General features: G+C 38.1%; 1 protein-coding gene across 1 annotated transcript; it reads left to right on the forward strand.

Moving 5' to 3' along the window:
- Positions 1-1,834: 1,834 nt before the first annotated feature.
- NEUROD6 (neuronal differentiation 6) lies at positions 1,835-4,710 on the forward strand (the record flags this gene model as incomplete). The annotated part of the gene is made up of 2 exons (XM_083876579.1): positions 1,835-2,280; positions 3,676-4,710. The coding sequence occupies exon 2, from the start codon at positions 3,697-3,699 to the stop codon at positions 4,708-4,710; it is 1,014 nt and encodes a 337-aa protein (XP_083732705.1). The 5' UTR covers positions 1,835-2,280; positions 3,676-3,696.
- Between the last annotated feature and the right edge of the window lie 19,191 nt (positions 4,711-23,901).

Genomic DNA, 23,901 nt, shown 5'->3' on the forward strand with positions numbered 1-23,901 from the left:
TGGGCACCGTGTGATATAACCGAAAATTTTCTTGGTCCTTCCTTAAACGCAGAACTATTACAATGTCAACCTTTCCTTCAGTATCTCATGGTATTTTTTGTATGTATTGAAACAGTATTGATTACTCTAGGACTTTTCATTTTTAGATTATCATGCATTTTTTAACACTTTGAAAATGCAAAATCCTTTAAAAGGTTGACAACCCCTAGAACCTTTAAAAATATAAATCTTAATACATAGATTCTTATTGAGGATAGTGGGTTTCCCCCCTCTCCTTTGTTACACAGATTGTAATATTTGCAGTAAAAATGATGCAAATACTATGAAGAGTACAACACTTGCTCTTTTTGAATAGTTTTCCCTTAAGTTTTAACATATTTGTTTTACAGATACATTTTCCTTAAAAAACCAAAACTAAAAAATAAAGCCTGCATTTTATAAAGAATGAGTGACCTGAATGTCTTACTTCTTTAAATTAAACCAAAAACCTAAAAAGCCCTCAAGGTTTGGGGTTAGTTTTTTTTTTTTAATGACAGGCTGTAAAATTATTGAACACATACATATAGATGTATAAAACATGATCTTCCCATATACATGTTGTTCTGCACTGCACTCTTATTTTTTGTTCCTGTCTCTATTCAAAAAAATGCCCCACATATTTAAATGAAACTTTGTGAAAGAAAAAATAATTGGATGAGGGCTGAGAACATTAATGCCAAGTTTTGGACCAATGTGAATTAAAGCAGATGAATTATAAACCCTTCAAAACCAGGATTTATAATGGAAATGCTGACACAGACCTGTAACAATAGCAGCTCTGCCAGGGATTATTTTAATACTAAAAGCATATTCAGTCACTCATTATTTTAACATAGAAATTATTTAGTTACAAAAAAAGCAGTGATACAAAATAATAATGACACCAAATTTTAAAAAAAAGTTTCTAAGGTGACACATCGTTCCCCCTGTAACTCTCTTGATATCGCTTATACGTGACATGCCACTCTCTAAATTTAAAAAAAAGCACAAACCCCTAACACATGAAGGTGGAGTTTGTCATAAGCTCCATGGCAAAGCTAAGCTAAGAGTCTTTGTCAGCTTCATTTAACAGTCTTTTGCCAGCAGAACGAGACAAAAGGGTTAAAGGAGGAAGAGCAGGGAGCACAGGAGAGGCAGCTGACAGAAGAAACAAGGGCATGAAGAAAAGAGAAGCTAGGTATGAAAACAGAAAAGCAGGGGGAGATTTTTAGGAGGTTTCCAAAGGGAATAACTCAGTTTTTAAAGAGATATTGGGGGACATTCACAAAAAGCCAGGCAGACTGAGAAAACATGGTAGGGGCCAAATCCTTTGAGAATCCTGAGCAGGTGCACCCCAGTCTCATTGCAACATGCCAGAGCAGGTCAGGGACCAGCGAGCCTTGCCACATGCTTCAGAAAAAAAGGCATGATTTGTTAAACCTTCAGGCTGTTATGTCCAGTTTTCTATAAATGTCTCTTTTATTTTCCCATGTCAAAAAACACCAAGGGGTGTGAAGGAAGGATTTCTTACAGATGGCATGAGGTTTGCTCCTCTTATTCTGCATTCTGGGGCAATAAGCTGCACTCAAAAAACCCCCACGCTCCAAAAATCACACCCAGCAGCATTACACAAAAACTACTTTTTGTGACCGTGCTATGTGTTATAGCATTAGCATTACTTCCCCATTGCTGCCTTCCTTTCCTTGCCTTTCTTTTTTGTCCCTGGGTATCAGGTGCACTGGAGGGACTCAGATCAATACAGGACAGCACTTCTCATATAAACAATGCCATATTAACAACCAGAGGGCAGCTGTACCTGTAGGCAGGGATAGCACCAAATTCTGACATGTCTATCCATGCAGCTAGACTGTGAAAAAGAAGCAACTACAGTGGAAATGCACCTACTGTATGTGAAATGCTGGTGCAGAAATTTTTTCTTTTCTTTTTTTTTTTTTTCCTATCGGTCTAACCTTCTGTGTTGATACATGAATGCTGGTACCCACTTAGAGGGATGCCAGATGATCAGTGCAGAATGAAGGTCCCAGGAGAAAGGCTCACGTGGTTTTCTCTGCCCCGTGACGTCACTAGCAGATGGCATGGGTACCAGCTCTGGCAGTTGGCATCAATGTCACTTTTTAGAGATCAATGAGATAGTGCAGATATACACAGATTTAGACTCCAGCAGACGATGCGACATTCAGACTGAAAAGATTTGGAAGGCAAAAAATGAAAACTGATTGTTGAATGAAATAAAAAGCTAAGGTAATACAAATAAAGATATATTTCAATTGGTGTTGGGTGTGCATGCAAGTGTTTAAAGATACAGTATCATTGTCTTGTATTTTGTGTATGCTATTTGCTGTCTAATAACTCCTAACATTTTATTCTTCTGATGCAATTACGAACTTTCATTGCTTTTATGTAATACTGCAAGTGTGTAGACAATACTGATAGAGTTAGTCTTTGACTGGGGTTTTTGTTTAATTTTATTCTGTTAAAAAGTCCCTGCATTTACTTTGCTTGTCTCTTTGAAGTCCATGGGATACAAGCTTTTGCTGCTCCCAAACTGCAAACAAAAGCAAAGAAATTGGGAAAAGGAAATTATTTTTCCTTTTCAGGCTGGATTCTGAGCACACGTGCAGGATTACAGTCAGAATCTACAGACCGCTCCTGTCAGCTAAGAGCTGGAGGAAGACATCTGAGCCTCGCAGAACATAAACACTGCTATAGCGTGCAGGGAATTTTTCACCTCCCCCCCACCCCCCCATTGATGGGAAAGAAAAAAAAAAGGAGAAAAGAACAAGAAAAAAAGCAAATAGGTTGATTCTAGCTAAACATATAATATCAAATAGAATTTTTGCTAGGAAAAGGCAAAAAAAAGGTAGGGGAATTTTATTTCCTAACTCTAATCTGAATACGTTTAGGGTTAAATAATTCTGATTTTTGTCTTAATATGAAATAAATATTATGTTATTTTAATACAAATAACTAGCAAAAATGCTTTGTTTTGAATTATATTACTAGCTGGGTGATTTGGGGGGTATATTCCATTTTTTTTCCTTCTCAGCCACTGTAACTTACTAAAGTTTAATATCTTGATATACAGAGGAAGAAATGTGGAGGGGAAAAACACACAATTTTGAAGTATAAGTCAAAAAGTGATTTTAAAATATCAGATAATAGAGATATGACACTTTTTCAATTTTAAAACTGCATTCCCTCTCCTCATTTTTCCACCCAGGGGAATTTGAATTAATGAAATTTCTATATTGCTTTGTCATGTTTTGCATTTCTTTGAATTCCATGGTGGTGATAGTTTGAAGGGTTTGTTTAAAAATAAAATAAATGAGCAGTACATTTAAATTATCGATTTACTCCATATTTATCTGTGAGAAATGTGGCTTTTCAGTTGCAGGGTCAAATGTTTCAAGTGATTTTAAAATTCTCAACAGCTATTATTTTTTTTTAAATGGGCATTTGCAACTGCCATTTTATTCCAAAAATATAGATTGAGAATTTATACACACACACACACTCTCTCTCTCTCTGATACAGAGAGCTTACACACAGACACAAATAAGGTGCATGAGGCTGTCTGTGTGAGTCGGGAAACTTTAAAAATGGAAATATTTAAACATTGTGCTGGCATTCTTTCAGGTAACTTAAGATTATAGAACCATGTTAACACTACCATTTGATGAGTCTGTTGTAATGCCAGAATCCCAGATGTGTAGAAAGTTTCCCAGAGAAAGTGATGACCAAAAGCAAATGAAGAACCCAGAAAGCTTTTCAAAGCAGATCATCCTCCGAGGAAAGAATATTAAAAGATCTCCTGGAGAAGACACAGAAAAAGAAGAGGAGGAGGAAGAGAGAGAAGAGGAGGATGAGAATGGCTTGCCAAGGCGAAGGGGCCTTAGGAAAAAAAAGACAAGCAAGATAAGAATGGAAAGGATTAAATTCAGGCGTCAAGAAGCCAATGCTAGAGAGAGGAACCGTATGCACGGCCTTAACGACGCTCTGGACAATTTAAGGAAAGTGGTCCCTTGTTATTCTAAAACACAAAAACTGTCCAAAATAGAAACTTTAAGACTAGCCAAGAACTATATTTGGGCTCTTTCTGAAATACTGCGAATTGGCAAGAGACCTGACCTGCTCACCTTTGTCCAAAACTTGTGCAAGGGTCTGTCCCAGCCAACTACAAACTTGGTGGCGGGATGCCTGCAGCTGAATGCCAGAAGTTTCCTAATGGGACAGGCAGGTGAAGGTGCCCATCACACCCGCACACCCTACTCCACCTTCTATCCTCCCTACCACAGCCCGGAGCTTGGCACCCCCGCAGGGCATGGGACCCTTGACAACTCTAAGTCCATGAAACCATACAATTACTGCAGCGCTTACGAGTCCTTCTATGAAAGCACTTCCCCTGAGTGTGCCAGCCCACAGTTTGAAGGTCCCTTAAGTCCTCCCCCAATTAACTATAATGGGATATTTTCCCTGAAGCAAGAGGAAAGCTTGGACTATGGTAAAAATTACAATTATGGCATGCATTACTGTGCAGTGCCACCCAGGGGTCCCCTTGGGCAGAGCTCGATGTTCAGGTTGCCTACAGAGAGCCACTTCCCTTACGACTTACATCTGCGCAACCAGTCTCTCACCATACAAGATGAATTGAATGCAGTTTTTCATAATTAATGAGGAAAATTAAAATAAACAGTGGTCATTCACCTCCCTATCTAATTAAGAGCAAGCAGATGCTTGGGCACTGCATAATTGGGCACTGCACAATTCTATTTAAAATGTTTACTAGTTCCTAAAGTGTGTTTCAACTATTGTGAGCATTTTCTATGTATTAACAAACCCCTTTTATTATAAGTATTTTTTTTGTCTGTAATCACTGTGAGAATATGTTTCCTCCCAGAGGTTTTCTCCCTCCTTTTCGACTTCTTATTTCCCTATTTGTTTGATTTGTTGGGCAGTGTGTCTTAACAATATTACTGAAAAAAAAGCGTACACACTGTGTAAAATCAATGTCTATTTTGATTGTATAGTAATTATACAAATGCATGTTACTGAAATCAGATAAATAAAAATTATGTATTTATAATTGGTAGAAAATATATATTATGTATTCAAGGAGAACTGGATTAAAAGTATTAAGAACTTTAATAATTATCCAGAACTGAGATGCTTGCAATATGCAGAGGTGAGAGGGCAGCAATATTGAAAGCTATGCAAAAACTAAAAGGCAAACAAACAAAAATACAAAATCATTTTTGGGTTGTTGGTTTTTGGTAAACTAAGGAAAAGCAGTGATTGTCATTGACATTATTCAGCCTGACTTTAGAGTGTTGCTGACAGGGGCCACATGATCATATTTAGAAGATGTTGTCAAAAATTTGCCTCAGTTATTTTGACCATATATAATCAGCACTTTTTATTTGTATTATTATGACTTCAGATGTAAAGGTTTGTTATAAAAATGTATAACTGTGGTTTCTCACTACGTACTTAAAATGCAATTAAAGATAGATGTTTCCACTTTTAAAATACATCTATTAACTGTGATACTGTATTGTGTCTGGTACTTATTATTTTATAGTATACAGCTGTTTTTGGTCTTGCCTACACACACCTTTGTTCCCAGGACACTCATAATGCTCAAGTCTGGAGTTGGAAGGCAAGAATTATCAGAGTGAACCTCATGCTATTTTCAGAAGGATGTATTAGTGATGCAGTAAATTAAAAATACCACATAAATGGCTGTGTGCTAAATGAAACACAGGTTATGGGAAGGAAGTAACTTTATATCTCAATGAAATGCCAAATTTCATATGGAGAGGGCCCTGAGCTAATGCACAGGACACTAGCTGCTCCTGCAACTCTGGCTCGTGGACTGGAGCATGAGAATGATAAGAACTTCAGAGGAAAAAAAAAATCCTGGACATTGCTAAACTTAGTGTTGACTGAAAAAACAGCACCAGTAAACTACAGATGTGTATGCAACCCATACTAGTTCTGCAGCTACAGAGGTCTGCAGAGGTCTGCAGAGTCCTGCACACTTTAAAAGAGTTGAGCTTAGCTGAGCCTCAGTTGCTTTCTAACCAGGTGTAGCTATTTATCTATAAGCTCATGAGTGATAAAATGAATGAACCATTGATCTAAAAGCCAACAGTGTTTAAATCTCTGAATGAGCAAGACCTCTTTATTATGATGGATAAACAGCAGCAGTCTGACATGCAAAAGTACTCTGCTCTGAATGACTAGGGAATACTTTTTCTAAAGCTGTATGAAAAATGCAAATTTCACATGCAAGTTGGAAGCTCCTGGCTGAATCACAGTCTGGGTTGTCAATGACACATCAGTCTCAGAGCATCACTTGAGTACACAGTTGGACAAAGAGAGGATGGGCCAATTTCTCCTGATAATTTGCCTACTGTCACAACCAAGACTTGTTTTAAACATTCTGCCCTGCCAAGCATTGCACCTCCCTCAGGACAACCACAGCCTGAAATTCATATCTTCTAAGTAAGACCAGGCTGCTCCCCAAAGGAAAGGGGTAACACATCCCAAATTTTATATTAGGGTCTAAATGCTTTCAGGTTTGCAGAAGTAGAGGGAAAAGCATGGGATTTTGTTCAACCAATATCCTCTCTAGGCACAAATAAGACACCAAAAGGGAGTCTTTTGGAGCAGAGTCTTGGGCCAAATTTCAGACATTTGTCTCAGGATCATCCCCTGTTTCCTCAGGGTCAGGCATAGAAGGCACAGGCAGCTATTTTCCACCTTGGATGGAAGGTGATGGTGATGACTATCAACCCAAAAGCATCCTCAGGTGTTGTGCACTGAATATAGGAGGGACTTGGGAAAAAAGAAGACTCTAAAATAGATTGTATTTGCTGTTCCTCAGAATTAGCTGATACTTGGCAAGGCACAGAAAGGTGATGAGAGAAGGGGGAAGAAGCCCGTTGATGAGGTGAAAGCACACAATCTTGGGCACAGATTCACACACACTGAGAAATAATAATATATAACAAGGAGCTGTAGGCAAGAGGGCCTAGAAGCAGAGAATCATTTGTGGGGGGGCAAATACCTCCACTGAGCATTGGCAGCAAACTTATCTAACCAATTTTACTAAGAGAAGCCTCTTCTAGGAGGCTGAAAGTTCACCAGGTTCCTCAGTACTGCCTTGCTGCACAGGGGGAGGGTCTTTGCAGCTGTGTCCTCACACCACTCTCAGCTTATGCAAAGTCCTGCACCAAGGGAAAGAAATGCCTACCACAACACATCCAGCAGGAACCCAAGGGGTGTTCAATCTTCAGGCTCTGTGATCTGGGGGTCTCTGACTCTGTGGCCCTGTATTAACTCAATAACTCATGGGCCAGTTCCTGTTTCCCCCTCTGGCAGCAGAGACAAAGGAAAAGGGGAAAAACATCCCTGCCAGTTCGGATCTTTCTCGCTCACTCCACGACAGATGGGGAGGCAGTTCGCAGCCAGATTCCCCCTCTGGTAGCTCAAGGCAAGAACCACACTCGCTTAGGGCATTGCAAGCTGGAAAGTCACTCCACAATAAATAATGGAACAAGTAATAGGAAAATATTGAGATGCCATAAAAACTCTTTAACATTCTCTTTCTAGGAGGATATTGATTATTTAGAGATATGGAAGTAGGAAACTCTCTTCAGAGCAGACTTTCTTGCATACCTTCTTTTATGCACACAACAAGCATTTCTGTGCTCCTTCGCTGGCCAGTCACAGAATTAAAAAGTGCTCCAAGCTCTGACATGATTTATTCCTTTGAAAAGCCTTTGAAGATGCCTCATTTCAAGGAAAAAATCTGAGTGCTAATAAAGGCCTGGTCCTTTAAAATCACAGGAATAAAAGCCAATGGTTTTTTTACTCATTATCTCCACTTTTTTGAGGTTTGTTTCAATCCCTTTTATTCAGCAAAAAAAACCCTGCTCACTTCTGTGTGTCTTGTTCTCCTCTTCACTGCCTTCAATTTCTTGAGGATAGAATTATGTAAAAGAGTTAATTATGCTTCAGAAAAATTAGGTGAGAAATTTCTATTGTTCCATGTCCTTTAGCAAAAAATATTGAAATCTTCTGTCCCTTTTAGACGTGGGAACCCCAAAGCTGGCAGAAGGGCTATTATATTTATTTCTTTGTTACACAGTGGAACTCTTTGCCATTTATTATTTCCTAGAGTAACATTTTAGTGTGTTTTTGGTTTTTTTTTTTTTTTGTTTGTTTTTTTTTTTTGTTTTGTTTTGTTGTTTTTTTTTTTTTTTTTTTGGGGGGGGGTTTTTTTGGTTTTTTTTTTTAAGCACTGTGGCCTTTTATGGTATTGGAAACACACTAATCATTTAAGAATGTCTGTACTGGTTCAGATTAATCATCTATCTGACCTAATACCCATTTTTAATATGAGAGCATAAAAAAGTTGTCTAAATGTGTCAAAGAGGGCAGGGAAATTTTTTTTTTTTTTTTTTTTTTTTTTTTTTTTTTTTTTTTTTTTTTTACTAATAGAAATACTGGAAAATAAAATAAAATAAACATAATGTTCCAGTCTTCTTGAAGACAGACGTTCCTGAATTGGAAAAAAAGGCAAGAAGGCATAACAGTGTACTGTAGTGTTAGCACCCTTTCCTCTGCAACACTGGACTCATCAGTAATCGCTGAGTAGGATATACTGGGTGGTACCACTTAACCCCATGCCAAGAAAAACCTCCTCCAGAGTACAATTTAGAACACTATAGTGGCCCAAGCCCCAGTCCTACAAATCCCAGTGAGACCACAAAGGGAGAGGGAGGGGCAGCCACTGCTTTGCTGGACTCAGTGGATATCTCAAACTTTTTCTGAATTACAGTAGGGATAATCTTATTTTAGGACACATCCTGACTATGGTGCCTTTGGGACTGTCTGTATTTTTTCATTCTATAGCTATTTCTACGAAGATTTTTAAAATGTATGGAGATTGCACAAGCACAAACATGATGGGAATATTTTTTCTATACTAGCAATTCCCTCTTCCATTTTTTATCCCCACTTTATTCTTCTTTCTCTGACTTGCCTATAGGGCACTCAAATGGCAGCAATTAAGTGAAATGCCATCAATAAAGATGAATGAAATCCCAGTATAATACATGGCAGAATCTTTCCTTGCAAAAGCAAAACTAAGAAGTCTTTGCATGGTTTTGCTTAACAGATTGTGAATCTAGCTTAACTGTGATTATATTTTATGGTCACAAGGCCAAAGCAGGTTTAATCGTAGTATCAAAATCCTTCGGCCTTTGATGTATTAGTAGCAGATACAGTGTTGCTTTAGGCTGAATTGTCAGGAAAGCATCTGCCTTTACAAAATTTCAGCAATTTTCGAATTAAGAAGAAACAAACAAAAAAACCAACCCTCAGTAATCTGGCTGTGGGTCTGACCCAGAGCTGAACCATGGCAGCAGGTTTTGATTTTGCTCTGGAGAGACACAGATCAGTGTGGTGAACAGCTGGCACTGTGCCACTTCAGAATCTCGAGGGCAGACCTGTCATATCTCACTGATACAAATCTAACTACAGTACACAGGGCTGCCATGCAGAATCACACTCGCAAGCCTTTTCCACCACACAATTAGACCAGGGCAAGTAATCTCACAAAATTCTTCTATGCTATGCCAACAGGACAGCATGTTTTCCTGCAGAGCTTTCTCCCTCATCTCAGAGGATGTGCAAGAATGAGGTAGGAAAAGGGAAAGGCAAATTTGCAGGCAAAAGAGCTCTGTGGGGAAAAAATACTATTTTTTTTTTTCTTTTTGTAATGCCTACAGTGTGGACTCCCTTTGACTCACAACTGGCTTTGAATTGCCAGAAGTTACAAAGGTTGTTACACAGTGTTAAAGAGATTTCTTCCCCCTACTTCCCCAAAACACCATTTTCTTTTGACTGTTTCTTTGTCGCTTGCTCCTTGCACTTACACATTTATCCCTGTAACTGCATTACTTGCATTATTTAATTCTATTCTTGCATTACTTAATTCTACACCATGTATGTAGAACATATCTGGTTGTAGCTGAAAATATGCACTACTTTGGGAGGTAAAAAAAAATTTGGAAAAAAATGATGCTTACGATTGTTCATTTTTATAGGATATTCAGTATATTCTCATACTCACCCCAGTCTTGTGAACATTGTATTTTCAGATATTCTGGGGGTTTTTTTGCACTTCTGTAGTACATTGCTAAGCAGGTCTGAGGGTTTTTCCCCCTCTTAGTTTTTGGGGTTTTTTTAATTGTAATTGATTAGTACATGAAATAGTATTTTTAAAACAGACAACATTTCTTCATCTGTAAGAATGCCCACAAATAAAAGGTCATTAATTCTGAAGTGCTTGGACATTTTGGTTGCAAATGCAAAATCTAATAATCAGCTGAATTTGAGGTCCTTGTACAGATAGAGAAACAGGCTAAACCACAGATTATATCATAAATTTTGTACTTGGAAGCAGGAACATTAGGAATCGAGTCCACTCTTGTTCTGTTGGAATTCAGCAGATACCAGATTGAAGTCTAAATCACATGGGAAGATAGGCATAGCCTTATCCACAATGTCATTTATTTACAGACACATGAGCAGATGCATAATGCTTATATGCAACTGAAATGATATTTCTGTTGGGCAGACCACTTGCAAACAAAGAGACTCTGACAGGATCCTCCTCAGAATCCAGGGAGAGGCCCACATGAATGGTAGTCAGTATTTGTCCCACGTGAGGAGAAGCGCCTGTAGGAAAAAAAGCACTGTCTAGACATGGAGAATACCAGAAGCAGGACTCCTGCTAATTTCGATAATTAAGCAATTGAGATTACGTTCCCAAATTCTAAAGGAGAGTTCATGTCAGCCATGATGAAAAGTCCTTTCCGTCTGGATTTACAACGAGAGCTGTTCTTGGGTTTAGCATCTTTGTCTTGGTAACAGGTATTACTCTAGAAAAGTAAATATTTTCCCCACAATAGATATAATAACTATTTTAGTTCACATCCATCAGTTTACATACAGAGGAACACCTACCCGCACTGGGACAGATTTTTCTGGTTTCCACCAGAAAGCAAGGAAAATAATTTGAATGCATGTAGTTATAATTATTTTGAGGCCAAATTTCCAGAAAATTTATTAATGTAGTAAGACAGTGAATGAATAGCCATTCAATATGTAGGGCCACAAGTTGTCAGGTGTTTGGATACACAAATTTTCAGTTGATGGATTCAAACTAGTCATAATCATCACTTTCCCACTACTCCTAAATTTCATATATTCTTATTCTTACTACACTCACAGGTTTTCCCTTATTCAATTAAATAATAGAAGCCTAACTAAAAGAATAAACCTGTACCTGTGTCTCATCTCACACTCTCACTATAAGAGAATCTAGAGGTAACTAAGCCAAGAAATCAGAATGACAAATATTGCAGCCACAGAAACAAAGGCCTAACTTAACAAGTGATGCAGGATGTGAATAGACCCCACTAGAAGTATGACAACACCTTTCCTAGTGGATAGAATAATAATTTGATGCAAGATGCACTGCAGCAGCCAGCAGAAGCCCAGGTGAGAAAACTTCTGCGAGGAAAAAGCAAGTTTGTGGTCACAACAAATTCAGCTAATTACTTCCTCAGAGACAGGCACATTATATGTGAGCTGGGATTCCAGTCTGCTTTGCCGGGACATGTCCCAAATACAAACCTGTCCATCCCCATTTTGAATGTGTTGGTTGCTTCATACAGCAGATTATCTACCCCATAATGGTTACTTTGGCCTTTGTGCTGGATTTACAGCCACTTCAAACAGCTGAGCCTACAAAGATGCCCTAGAGGAGATTATGCTGCTGTACCATACATGCACATCTTACTCAGTCACGGGTTCCCTGTACCCCCAGGTGCTCACACAGATGTCAGCACATTCTGTAAAATGGTGACTCTGCCATGAGTAATGGTCTCTACCACAGGCACAGCCTTATGGAAAAACTCTTCATTTAAGATATGCCTAGTGGCCTCCATGAGTGATTAATAGTACATACTGCTTGAGTGCAGTATCTCACTGACACTGTGGTCATATTCTCTTAATTCTTCTTGATATCCATGTGTTGGGATGTGTCCTCCCTTCAAATTTAGCATTCTTCTGGGCAAAAATAACACTAGAGCATTAGTTTTAATATATTAATTATGTTATTAATGAATCAAGGCATAAGAGAAGATATTTTACATGGGACCACACACATTTCTGGCAGTCCCAGACTACAAGAATACACTCACTAAACTCCTCTGCCTTTTTAAAGTCATCAATAAGTTGCCAGGGAAGAAACTTCTCCTCCGAAAAGGATAAGCTATTGGCAAGGAAGGACTGCATACAAGGAGGGACATCTCTGCTCAGATATCCTAGATCAAAGTTATACCTGCCCCTTCTCCTCTGTGGGCCACTCTGTGTGAAGGTAGTAGTAGACAAAACAGTCTTTGCTTGGTTTGTCCATTTCATCTGTGCTCTACCCCACTTCCTGCATCATGTACAGGTAATCTGGTCTCCAGTTCACTCCCTTGCTCTGTGACAATTTACTTTTAAATATCAAGAGAATTACAAAATAAGCTCAGTCTCAAATTAGAATCTAGCATTTATTTTTTTAAGGAAAAAATCTTCAGATTTTTTCCTAAATGTATTTAAATCTTACCAGTGAACATGATGCTGGTTATTAAAAAGTAATTCTGGATAAATTAGCCTGCAGCTACAAAATTAATGTAATTCATTTATTACTTGCAGTCACAAATCAAAACGTTGTTAACACTGCTGCATGCAATTTAATATGCACAGTAAGTTTCCATATGGCTTCAATTTTAGGTTCCCTGGTCACTATGGAGGCTCATTTGCAGAATGGTATGTAGGCACATGAAATCATCTTGTGCTTACTGGGAGAAAAGCTGTTCAGGGTGGTTTCTACACAGGCACAACAGTCCAAAAAGGTCCCAAACCACTAACACCACATGGGATTATCATATCCTGCCTAAGACTGAGGTATATCTACCTTCATTCACAGAACTACAGATTTAACCAGCGCTTTCTTTAAAAAGCATCCATAGTAAGGACTGGTATTTAACAGTTCATCCTCCTCACCATGAAGGCACATTTTATTAAGAGCACTGAGCACTCTATACCTCTTTTAGAGAAAACACGACCAAAATATAATAAGATGTTACAACATCAGCTTTCCTAAGCTTAAAAAAGTCTACAAAACTTATAAACAACCAATGAGCCTAAATTTTGACAAGGATATATAGCTCACCTGTAAGTGAGGTACTGCTGAGTTTTTGTGTAATGAGTTTTTGCTGTGCATGCACTGTGATTAGCTTGAATATATCAACATATCAACTAGATAAAGGCTGCACATGTGTTTCATTATCAGTCATCTTGTAGCAGAACACTGTCATGATTGAATGAGCAACATTTCAAATTTTCAAAGTCATCTCTCTTACCTTCTTCAACTACGCCAAATTCCAGCAGCACCAAGCTCATTTTTTACTCAAGAAACCTGCTGAAGAGTGGATTTATGCTCCTAGATTCAACTCTGATTGGCGGATTACCCGAATAAGAGCAAGAGCAATAAACCAAGTTCTTTCCAAATAAGAGCAGGCCATGAACACCAGCATCCCATGCCACAGGTCGATTCACTAGATTGCAAGGTTGTACAGGTCACAATATTACTTATTCATTCCCTCTTTCTCCTTCTCGAAAAAGCCCATTCAATGAAGTATACCTTATAACCAAAGCAAGATATTTCAAAGCATTTTTGCTTTGTTGGAACTTTTCTGATCAGCTTAGTTATTAAATTGTCAGAGATTCCCAGCACAATTTCTATTTTCTTTCAAACTGGCACCAACTGTGGCATGGTGATCAATATCAACAGTAAATAAGGCCAAAATCATTGTCACAGATATATATATATTTTTTTTTTCATTAACAGTGCTTGCAACTGACACTTGTCTGATAAGTCAACATCAGTTTTGGTTTACCATTGTTCATCTATGCCTGGATTTCACTTATAGCTGGGAAACCACATCCAGTACAACACCAGTTTTATCAAAACTCAGAATAAAAAGGCATAGGGCTGAGGCAGAAAAAGAGGCTTTCACACCCTGAGACCATAGCACATCAAGTAACAGCCTGGAAGTACCTCTCAAAGGCACGAGCACAATCAGAATTAGGGGGTCAGGCTTATTAAATGTCCATGGAGCTGCTCAAGAAGAATGAGAAAGAGATTTTGTGTTTTAAGCACAGCATACATACATACATATAGATTTCCCCTCCTGGAAAATACCTTTGCCAGACCTCTCAGGCAGCAAAAGCATCAGCATAACATTGCAGCCAGGCTAGACACAGATGAGGAAAAAGCATCAGAGATCAAAGTACTAACAGTGCTGAAGCCCTGATTGGGAAGATATCCAATAAAACAAGTCTCTGATCTATGCTATTCTAGGATTTCAGGTTATTTTGACTAATTTCTAACCTACTTTTTTCTACCTACTTTTGGGACAATCCCAGACTAAATTACTGTGAAACAAGTGAGACAGATGGAGGTAAGAAAATAGAAGCGGGCAGCCCGTTATAACTTAATTCTTACTCTTTCCAGCACTCCTGACATCAATAAGCCCTGTCCACCTGAAGGGCATCACAGTGAAGAGAGGCTCATGGATATATTTCACTGCATTTGCACAATGATTTCCTGAAATACGAGGGAGCGGGGGAGCTGCCTTCTTTATTTTAGTACTGTCAACTGTTAGTACAGAGAGTCTCTCCCTGGTGTTATGTTCTCGTGAGCTGGCAGATCTGTCGGGAATATAATGACGTCTGTTCATGCACCTCCATTTCTAACAACTTACTCGTCACATGCTCTCCTGATTTTCTTGAGGCATAAGGACCAGTTGACTATGCAAATGAAATAAGAGAATGTAGAAAATGAGTGTGACACAAAGGGAGTTGCTGGCAAATGCCACCGCTTCCTCCAGGCATAATGGTAAGAGACAGCTGCTTCTGCCAGCACAGAAAGCAGTAGCTGAGGGGGCTAGCACAGCTCTTTTGAAAATCTTAAGTCTGATGAATAACTAGGCAAAGGCTGCATATATTTACAAGGGAGAACCCCCAAATCCAGGGCTTCAAATCTTGCTCTGCTGTTCATGTTATCATCTGCTGTAAATGCACACAGGAGTGATGTCAGATGACTTTTGTTGAGGTTGGTGAGTATATTGTCTTCAAGCCCTTTGTAACAGGAGGAGCAAGACGAGAAATGGACTGTGAGAATGCGAAAAGCATTGTCTTCTGCAATTTCCAAAAGTGCTATTTTAAGAATACAGTTATCATTTTTGCAGCAAGACGTTATTTTTTGATCAAATATTTTGATATATGAACAACCCCGATGACTTTAGAAGAAACAATCACAAAAATATTTAAGCACTGCACACAATACTATGGTTTTATTTTACATTTTCATTACAGAGTTATTCCCTCGAGTAACTATCATGGCAATCGTAACTCTGATGATACATGCATTTTGTCAATCTAATAAAGAGTAGCAGAGTACTGTAACTGAAATGCATACATAAATATTTTAGGATTCAGTGATTCTTAAATTGTTTTGAAATAGTTATAGTAACCAGTAAATACTGATACATTTCTTTTACCTCTAAGAGCATCTGTCATTGGAGAACTGGCACAATGCTTAGAGTACCACGTTGTGGGAAAAAATAACAAAAATGTTTATTGGTAGTATTAAAGAAGCAGCTTGATGTTTTTCAGCTCTGAGCAGAATAGCTGTCTGGAGTGCCACATGTTATGATCAGCACACAAATACAAAATAAAATCCTTCCACAGGGGACACCTTAATTTCAAACAAGGGAGAAAACAAAATTCTCAATATTAAATTATTAAAAGCATACCATATTGGGAAAAAATAAAAGCAGACATTTGTGCTCTCACCTTTCCTGAGAGAATAGGGACACATGATACTTTTCAAAGTCCCAAAGTTAGCAAGTGGTAAATAAAATTCACATTTCCTGATTTTCCATCCTTTCCTCAGCATTTCCCGGGAGATGTGATAAATCTCAACTGAGGTTATGTGTGCTCACCAATAGAAGGCTAGATCATTTTGGCAAGATTCTGCCCTCATTCCTACCAGCAAAACTCCTTTAAACACATTGGATTTACTTAAACATTAATGGGGATAAGAATAAAAACTTGCATTTAATTCTGCCAAAGTTCAACATCCTCCACACTTCTACCCAATAAAATCCAAACATCCTACTCTTATAAAATTTCCTTCTTTTTTTTATTTCCCTCAGAACACTTTGTATTTGTGAGCTGGCACCATTACTACAGTTTAAACGCATGAGAAAACCCAAGATGAAATGGCTGTCCCCAGAAGTCACTAACTGAGCAAAAACCTAGTAATCCACTTCCTGAACCAAGCTGTACCCAGATTCCTTAAATCAGATTTCAGACATGTGACTGAGCTACTTTGGCTTAATGGCTGCCATGCATCAGCTGAGCCCCAGTGAAAATAGTTTAAATTAGCATGTGCTACCCTACATTTGCAACAGCTCAGCTGCTACATAGGAACTCATTAAGCTATGGTAACTTGCTCAAGAGTCTGAAACCTCAGTCTGATGCTCTACCCAGTGGTCCACATAACTGCCCAAATCATGCTCTCTGCCTCCATGCCAATAAACCTCCTGAGCCCATCTTTCACAAAGTAAGGATTTGCCCAAGAAAATAAGCTCCATGCACTTTTCCAGTGAGATGCTTCAGAAGATTTATTCAGATAAGCAGCTAGATCTGGATGTCTCTGCAATTCAAATACACCTCATGGATGGTACTAGGATTTCTTCACGGCCTGTCTTTGTCTTCTGTTTTCTATACCATGTTTTCTTCTTCAGCCCACCAACAAGTATTACACTATAGAATTCTCTTTCCTTAACTATTGTAATTTCTCTTTGTGATCTCCTAAAGATATACTTCTCTAGAACACTTCAACAACTGCTTTTTCCTAGGGAAGAAAAGAAAATAAAAAAATATATACTGACTCCTATTCATTTAGAAATCCAGCTTCAAGCTGTCTCTATCATTCTCTCTTCCTCTCTAAACAATCTATTCATATACGTCTATTAGAAATATAGTGCAGCAAACTTTACTTCAACTGACACTATGTGAAATGCGCATCCTGATCCTTGAGCCCTCTTATAGGAAAGAGGGCCATATTCATTCTTTCTTTCTTCCTTAATCTCTCTTTTGGAGTATTGTAAGTGTATCATTTATTAAATACAGGGTAAAGAGCACATTAGAGTATTATGCAAAATCAATTTATATTTTACTTCTTGTTATTTTGAAACCTGTAATATCTACCAAGAGTAATATCTGTGAAGATAATTGAATTATATTAAATGCAGAGCAAAATTAATATCCCAATATATATGACCCAGTATAGCTCAGCACCTCACCTTTTGCAAGGCACTAGTTTAAACCCTGGGGGAAGTGTTATCTCAGCAATTATGTCTACAGGTAAAAAAAAATAAATTGGATTGGATGAGAAATTTTGCACATATATAAAATTACCAGGATAAGATTTGCAATTTTTCAAGTCAACTAATACAACAACAAGATTGTATTTGGAGTGGGTAAATGCAGTCACTGATGCCTCAAATGTATGCAGCTCAAGAAAAAGCAGGCTGGTCTTGTTCCACCTGGCAGTATTATTACAACAATTTCAACAGGTAAATATCATTTCAGCTTTGTGCTGTGGCACAAGAGCATTAATTATCTGTGAGTTACCCCTTAACATACTATGATAATTTTCCTAAACTTGTGCCTCATGAGCTCACAAGAAACTAAAGACCTGCTTAGCTTTAGCAGTACCTCCCAGGGCTGATGCCTGGGCTGGGTACAAGTTTGCTAAGAATCTCAGTTTCCTTACTGAGGGAAGAAATAGGAAAGGGGAGATTGTTGTAGTTTTTTTATGTGACTGAACTGAGACCTTACTTCTTCCTCAGACCAGTCCCACCAGCTGTGAAATAATGTAACTCTAAAGGAGCCATGGCCATTACCATTCCTCACTTGTTCTCTCATCTCTCAGAGGGAAACGCCTCTTACTGCTTCTATCTACGAAGCGATGTCATGGATTTAGGGGTCAGCCTGTCCATCAGAGCATCCTGCAATCTCTCCATTGTCCTACAGAGGAGCCAGGAGGCAGCTGACAAAAGCCTCTAACCAAGTTACAATGGTGAGGGAAGGAGCTGGACCCAGGTTTGCTTGAGATAGACACCAAATAGTCTTCACTGGTGGCATTTGTTCACATGATTGGCAGGTTTTGAAACTGTAGTCATAGCAAAACCTCTGGGAAAAGACAATAAAAGTTTTGTACTTTGGCATCTCCATTAAAGAATCCATACTTTAGTTCAATCAGTAGCTACTATAGTGGTGGAGAAAATGAGATTTGAACCCCTTTCAAAAAAGAGGAAAGGGTGTCTGTCTGTGAGTGCTTATGTTTAGATTCTATGCCAGGAGCAGAGAAATGTAGAAATGAAAATGAACGTGTTTTATAATAAAAATGGCGAATAGGATAGGATAGGATAGGATAGGATAGAATAGAATAGAATAGAATAGAATAGAATAGAATAGAATAGAATAGAATAGAATAGAATAGCTCCCCACATTAAAAATATTAAATATTGCTGGAGACAAAATCAAATGCATCTTAATGCATTTTGCAAGAGCTAGGAAGAGAGTACCTAGCTTATAAATTCCATCAGGAGCTTGGGGATTTTTGATATAATGAGTTCTACAGTTTCAGAGGAGACTGCTTTGCTAATAATTATGTAACAGTAATTAAATCTGAAAAAGGTTGTACTCTAACTATGTTGATTTATTGCAGCTCCAACAAAATACTTCTAGAGTGTGCTTTGGAGCGTGCACCTCCTCCCTCCAGTTTTCTTTAAATTCTCACAGAGCACTGGGTCACAGATGGTCTGAGATGCGATATTTTCCCTATTAAATTCCTAATAATCTTTTTCCTAGGCTGAGTCATGGAAGCCTGGGGATTTCTCATTTTAATTAGAAGGTTTAAGGAGCTAACTCTGTTTGAAATTTCCTCTTAGGAGATATGGGTGCAGGTGATCCCATTCAGAAGAATGACACAATATCAAGGCCAACATCTCATTTCCATATTAGATTGCATCTAGTTTGGCATAACTCCTGATCTGGATGCTGATGATGTGCGCCTGATTTGAAGGCACAACATTTCACCATTTGAAAACGGAATCATTTTAGGATTATGTCTGAAGACATTTTAGGCTCTAGGTTGATGTTTCCTACCCTACCACCACGCTCCATCACCCTGTGTAGAAACTAGCTATAAATGTAAATTATTTATTAGTCTGATTGAAACAATTTGTCTATTTATTTGTAAACAGCATTGTTAAGGATGCTCATACGAGGAGACATACTGTATTGTCCAAAGGTTTGATCTTCTCAGTATTTAAGATATTAATGTTTCGGATTAATTTTATCTGTAAACATTATAAACTATAAAAATAGAACACTCACCTAGCAAAATGTTCGATGCATGACTTTAGCATTCACAGTATGTGAAGAACAATATCCCACCTCTGCCATACAAAGGAAGTTATTCTTAGGCCCTCATAGCTGAGTTTGATCATTTCATAGAATGCCTGTTGTTTAAGAGTTAGTCTGGTGTACTATTCACATGTCCCTTGATAGTCTATTGTGGAAAAAATCCTACTTCTTATAAGACAGCTGTTGAAGTTTCATCGGCTTACACTCTACAACCAATTCCCGTGCTTTAGGAAAATGAGCAGCATCTCTTATTCTTCCAGGATGGTATGCAGTTGTCAAGAAGTCAAATGAGACATTATTTGACTTTTATAATACTGGGTAACTTTTCAGTTTTCGACAGAAGTGACTGTCATTTGGGAAAGTAAAAAATTTCATCCACTCTCAACTGCACCACTTACATTTGCTAAAAATAAAATTTTATAGGAAGTAGTACTGCAGCATGTAGACTTGGCTGTGAATAAAAGAAATAACTTTTTCTACATTAAATCCTGCCAGTTGTGCCATCTCCATGAATGAGTTTTTATAAGCCTCAAGTTTTAATTTTGATATGCATTTTAAAAATATTCTGCTTGTAATTGTTCAAAAGCTTAAGTTGACATAAATTGTTTAAAAGGTTTAATTTCTATATATAATCCATTCATCTGTATATGCAGTTTTTAAGCCCTCGTTGCTGAAATGTTCAAAAGATTTGAAATTTAATATCATGGCAAATATTTCTCTTATGTGTCACCGAATCTACAAACAAAGACACAGAATAGTGCTTTATCCTGTTTTCCAAAGATCAAATTCATCCATACTGTCTGCAAATCACAGCCTGCAAATGCCTCACAAATAAGATTACTCTCGGTAAAGTGCTACGCCACATATGAAGGAGGAAGAAGCCATACTAGTTTATGAGCAAGAAAACCCAACTCTTGCCTGGTGAGAATGAAGAAATTGGCCCTACCCTAGACTGCACATAACATTTTGTGTATGAAACATCAATGTGTGAACTGCAAACCCATCCATTCTTCTGAGTGCTCACAAACCCAGCTGATGCTATAAGAATTGGCTGGATTTGTCCACTTGCTTCATAACACCTTTTGTTAAGCCCAGGAAGGAGGTGGCTGGTAGTAGCTGCCTTCTCAAGGCACTCCGATGGAAGCAGCTTGGCCTCTGTTATCTACTGTTATAATACCATCTCTTGTCATCAGAAGGAATGTATATCCCTTGTTGTGATTGTGTGGAAAATTCAGTTGTGTTAATTTCTCCCAAAACCAATGTAGGGAACAAGAAGTCCTGCTTTTTAGGCCCCATTCACATAACAGTTGAGACGCAAAATTAATTTCTCAGCAGAGGGCCAGTAGAAAACACAAGCAATAACAGGTTTTTTCCAAAGCAATTAGAATTCCAATAATTTTCTCCCCCTTGAAGGTCCAAACTGTGGAAACAACAAAAAAAGTAGATTTAAAATACTCAGTAAAGCAAAGAGTTAAAGTGGTAGATGAAATCAGGTTCTGTAATGAGTTATAGGGAAAATGTCTCTGAGTTCTGATTAATGACTGGGGACACCTAGAGCTGCTTTGGCTGTCTCAGCAGTACATGACTGGTGCATCAGGGTAATGTCTAATAACTAATCTTTGACACCGGAATTAAGTCATTTTGCAAGAAAGCAGGTCATTAGAAGCTAAATTGAAATATAAGTAATACGATCTCTGTGGAGGATTGTAAATTAATTGGTTTTTAACAATAACACTTCTGTATTTTATTAAAGCAGTGTAAGAATTCATGGAAGAAAAGAATGTAGCAGATAAACAGGCAGGTGTTGATGATGCAAATGAAATAGATGACAGATGGTTAGTAGCGCGATCACTCACTGTGTGTGTATAATGGATAGAGGTAATCAAATTCCTTTGTGAATTGGTGACTTTCTTTACATCAAGAACTATAACTGTGCCATGCTTATACAGCTTCTCCTTAAAAATTATCTCCACTCCTTGTCATTATCCTGCAGTGCAGGACACTCACATTTGCATACTGTCATAGTCATACACACACGCACACAAACAAAATTTTTAAAAAATAAAAATAAAAAAAAAAAGCACCAGGCATAAATACCAAATCCTACCAGGGCAATCAGCAACCTTTACAAATCAGTAATAGGATACTAAAGAAGTGTTTGCCATCGAAGAGCAGCTCACCCCCCAGAGCAGCCCAGGTGACTCCTGGTGTAAGGCTTTTCTCCAGCCCTGTGGATGAACTGCTGGGCTGAAAATGACACCATGATACAGTTGCTGCCCCTCAAATGCTGGTTCATGGTACTGTCTTGGAAGGAAGGGCAAAGTTACTGTTTTAACAGAATGACACAACTTCTTGCTTGCTAATGGGTGTGATACTCAGCCCATTACACAAGAGATATTTTAATTTTTGAGGGAGATTTATTTCACGCCCCGCCCCCCCAGAGCTGTGCTTGGTGATTTGACACAGACTACAAGAAAATCACCAGGCTCTAAATGCAGATATAGCACATCATTATATATCTATCACACGGGTATGTATACAAACACACCCAGAGAAAAAGCTGAGAATATTTGAGCCAGCATTTGCTTTACAGAAAGCTCTCTCTGTTCTGAGCCGAGCAAAGGAGCAAAAATAATTGATCAAGGGCTTTAGACATCATATCAGCAGCCAATCTATTAGCAGAGCAGCTTCCAGGATGGGTACAGAATGGATTGCTGACACAGTAAATGGGAAAAGGCATCAAAACACATCACATTCTTAGCACTCTGCATTTCATCAAAACAAAGACATTCATTTTCCATGGAAGTACTCTGCTGACACCAATGTTGGAATAATGCCTGCAAGGTATTTCTAGGATTGCTGGTGGAGCCAGGTTGACATTACATCTGTCCTTGCTCTTTACAATTACAAGCATAACTTCACTGCAGCAGAGGTGTGGTGTTGTCAAGGTGTCTTTAGGGCAACATAAAAGGCTGATTGCTTCCATGGTCTAGCACAGTATTTCTGTAAGAATATGTTCTGCTGAAGCACCTGTTTTGCACACGCCTTCCTCACACTCAAGAAACATAAGTCATGCCTGCAGGGGGAAGAAGGGTGGCAGGATCCTCTGCAGCATCCCTCTGTCATAGCTAATTCTACTAAACTACCAAAACCTCTCCTAAACTCTTTAACTGTTCAGCAGAAGGCTTTGTTTGCTCTAAGGCTAGAGCAATTTTAGGGTCACAGTGTCAGCTGCTTGTACCCTGCTCTGTCACCAGAAGCTGGAGCCTGGATAAATGCAGATCACTCACGGTGCTTATGGAGATAAGCATGGTGCAGAGTAAATATTGTGCTTGAAGCTAAATGTCAAGAATTCTAGCAAGCTTCTGTGGGAGACAACAGACTACACAGATGCTAAAGAAAGGTTACTACATTTTATATTACAGAATCAAAAATTTCTTTCTATTAGATAGCAGACCATGTTATTTAATACTTTTTGTAATGTATCAAGAACAGAGTTCTTGACACAGTTTTGAAGCAAAATGGTTTTTCCCCAAAAGTTACATCTACTCCTTTCAAAAAGAAATTGTACCAGGTTGCTGCATCATTAGAATGGGGGAGATAATGCATAACCCAGAGATTACCATATTAAATAAAAGACTGGAACTATATTCAACACCCATTCATGTTTCAGTTTATTCATGCCGTATTTCTGTGTTGTGGTTCTTCATTATTACACAATTATTATTTTGGCTGATTCATGTCTATACTCATGACTGACACCTGCAAACAATTTAACAAAGTTATTACAGAATTTTATTATTTTTCCCAAGGCAAAACTTCATATTATTTATTCTGGGGACAAAAATAGACAAAACACAGAATCTTTAAATTGTTACAGAAATTATTCATAAATGCTAAAATATAATAAGTATCTGAAACAAGGAGAATGAATCTCACTGAATAATAATAATAAAAGCTGTTTAAAAATATTTCATCACTGCCTTTAAATAATATCTGCTTAAGCATCAAATCTTTGTTGTTGCTATTGTTGCTTCCATTGTCTGCCTTGCAGAGACAAAACAGCAAAGAATGAGCTTGGTTATTTCCTTTTAGAAACAGTGTTGACAATGAACTGCAAAACACTTGGGCCAGTGTGTTAACCCTAACTATGTGTGTTAGATCTAACCTTGAATGAAAAGTTGTGGAAGGGGAAAATATGGACTGTTACATTTTCATCACTAGTGGTGA

The sequence above is a fragment of the Zosterops lateralis genome (assembly GCF_965231275.1).
Source record: "Zosterops lateralis genome assembly, chromosome: 1".
Taxonomy (NCBI): Eukaryota; Metazoa; Chordata; class Aves; order Passeriformes; family Zosteropidae; genus Zosterops; species Zosterops lateralis.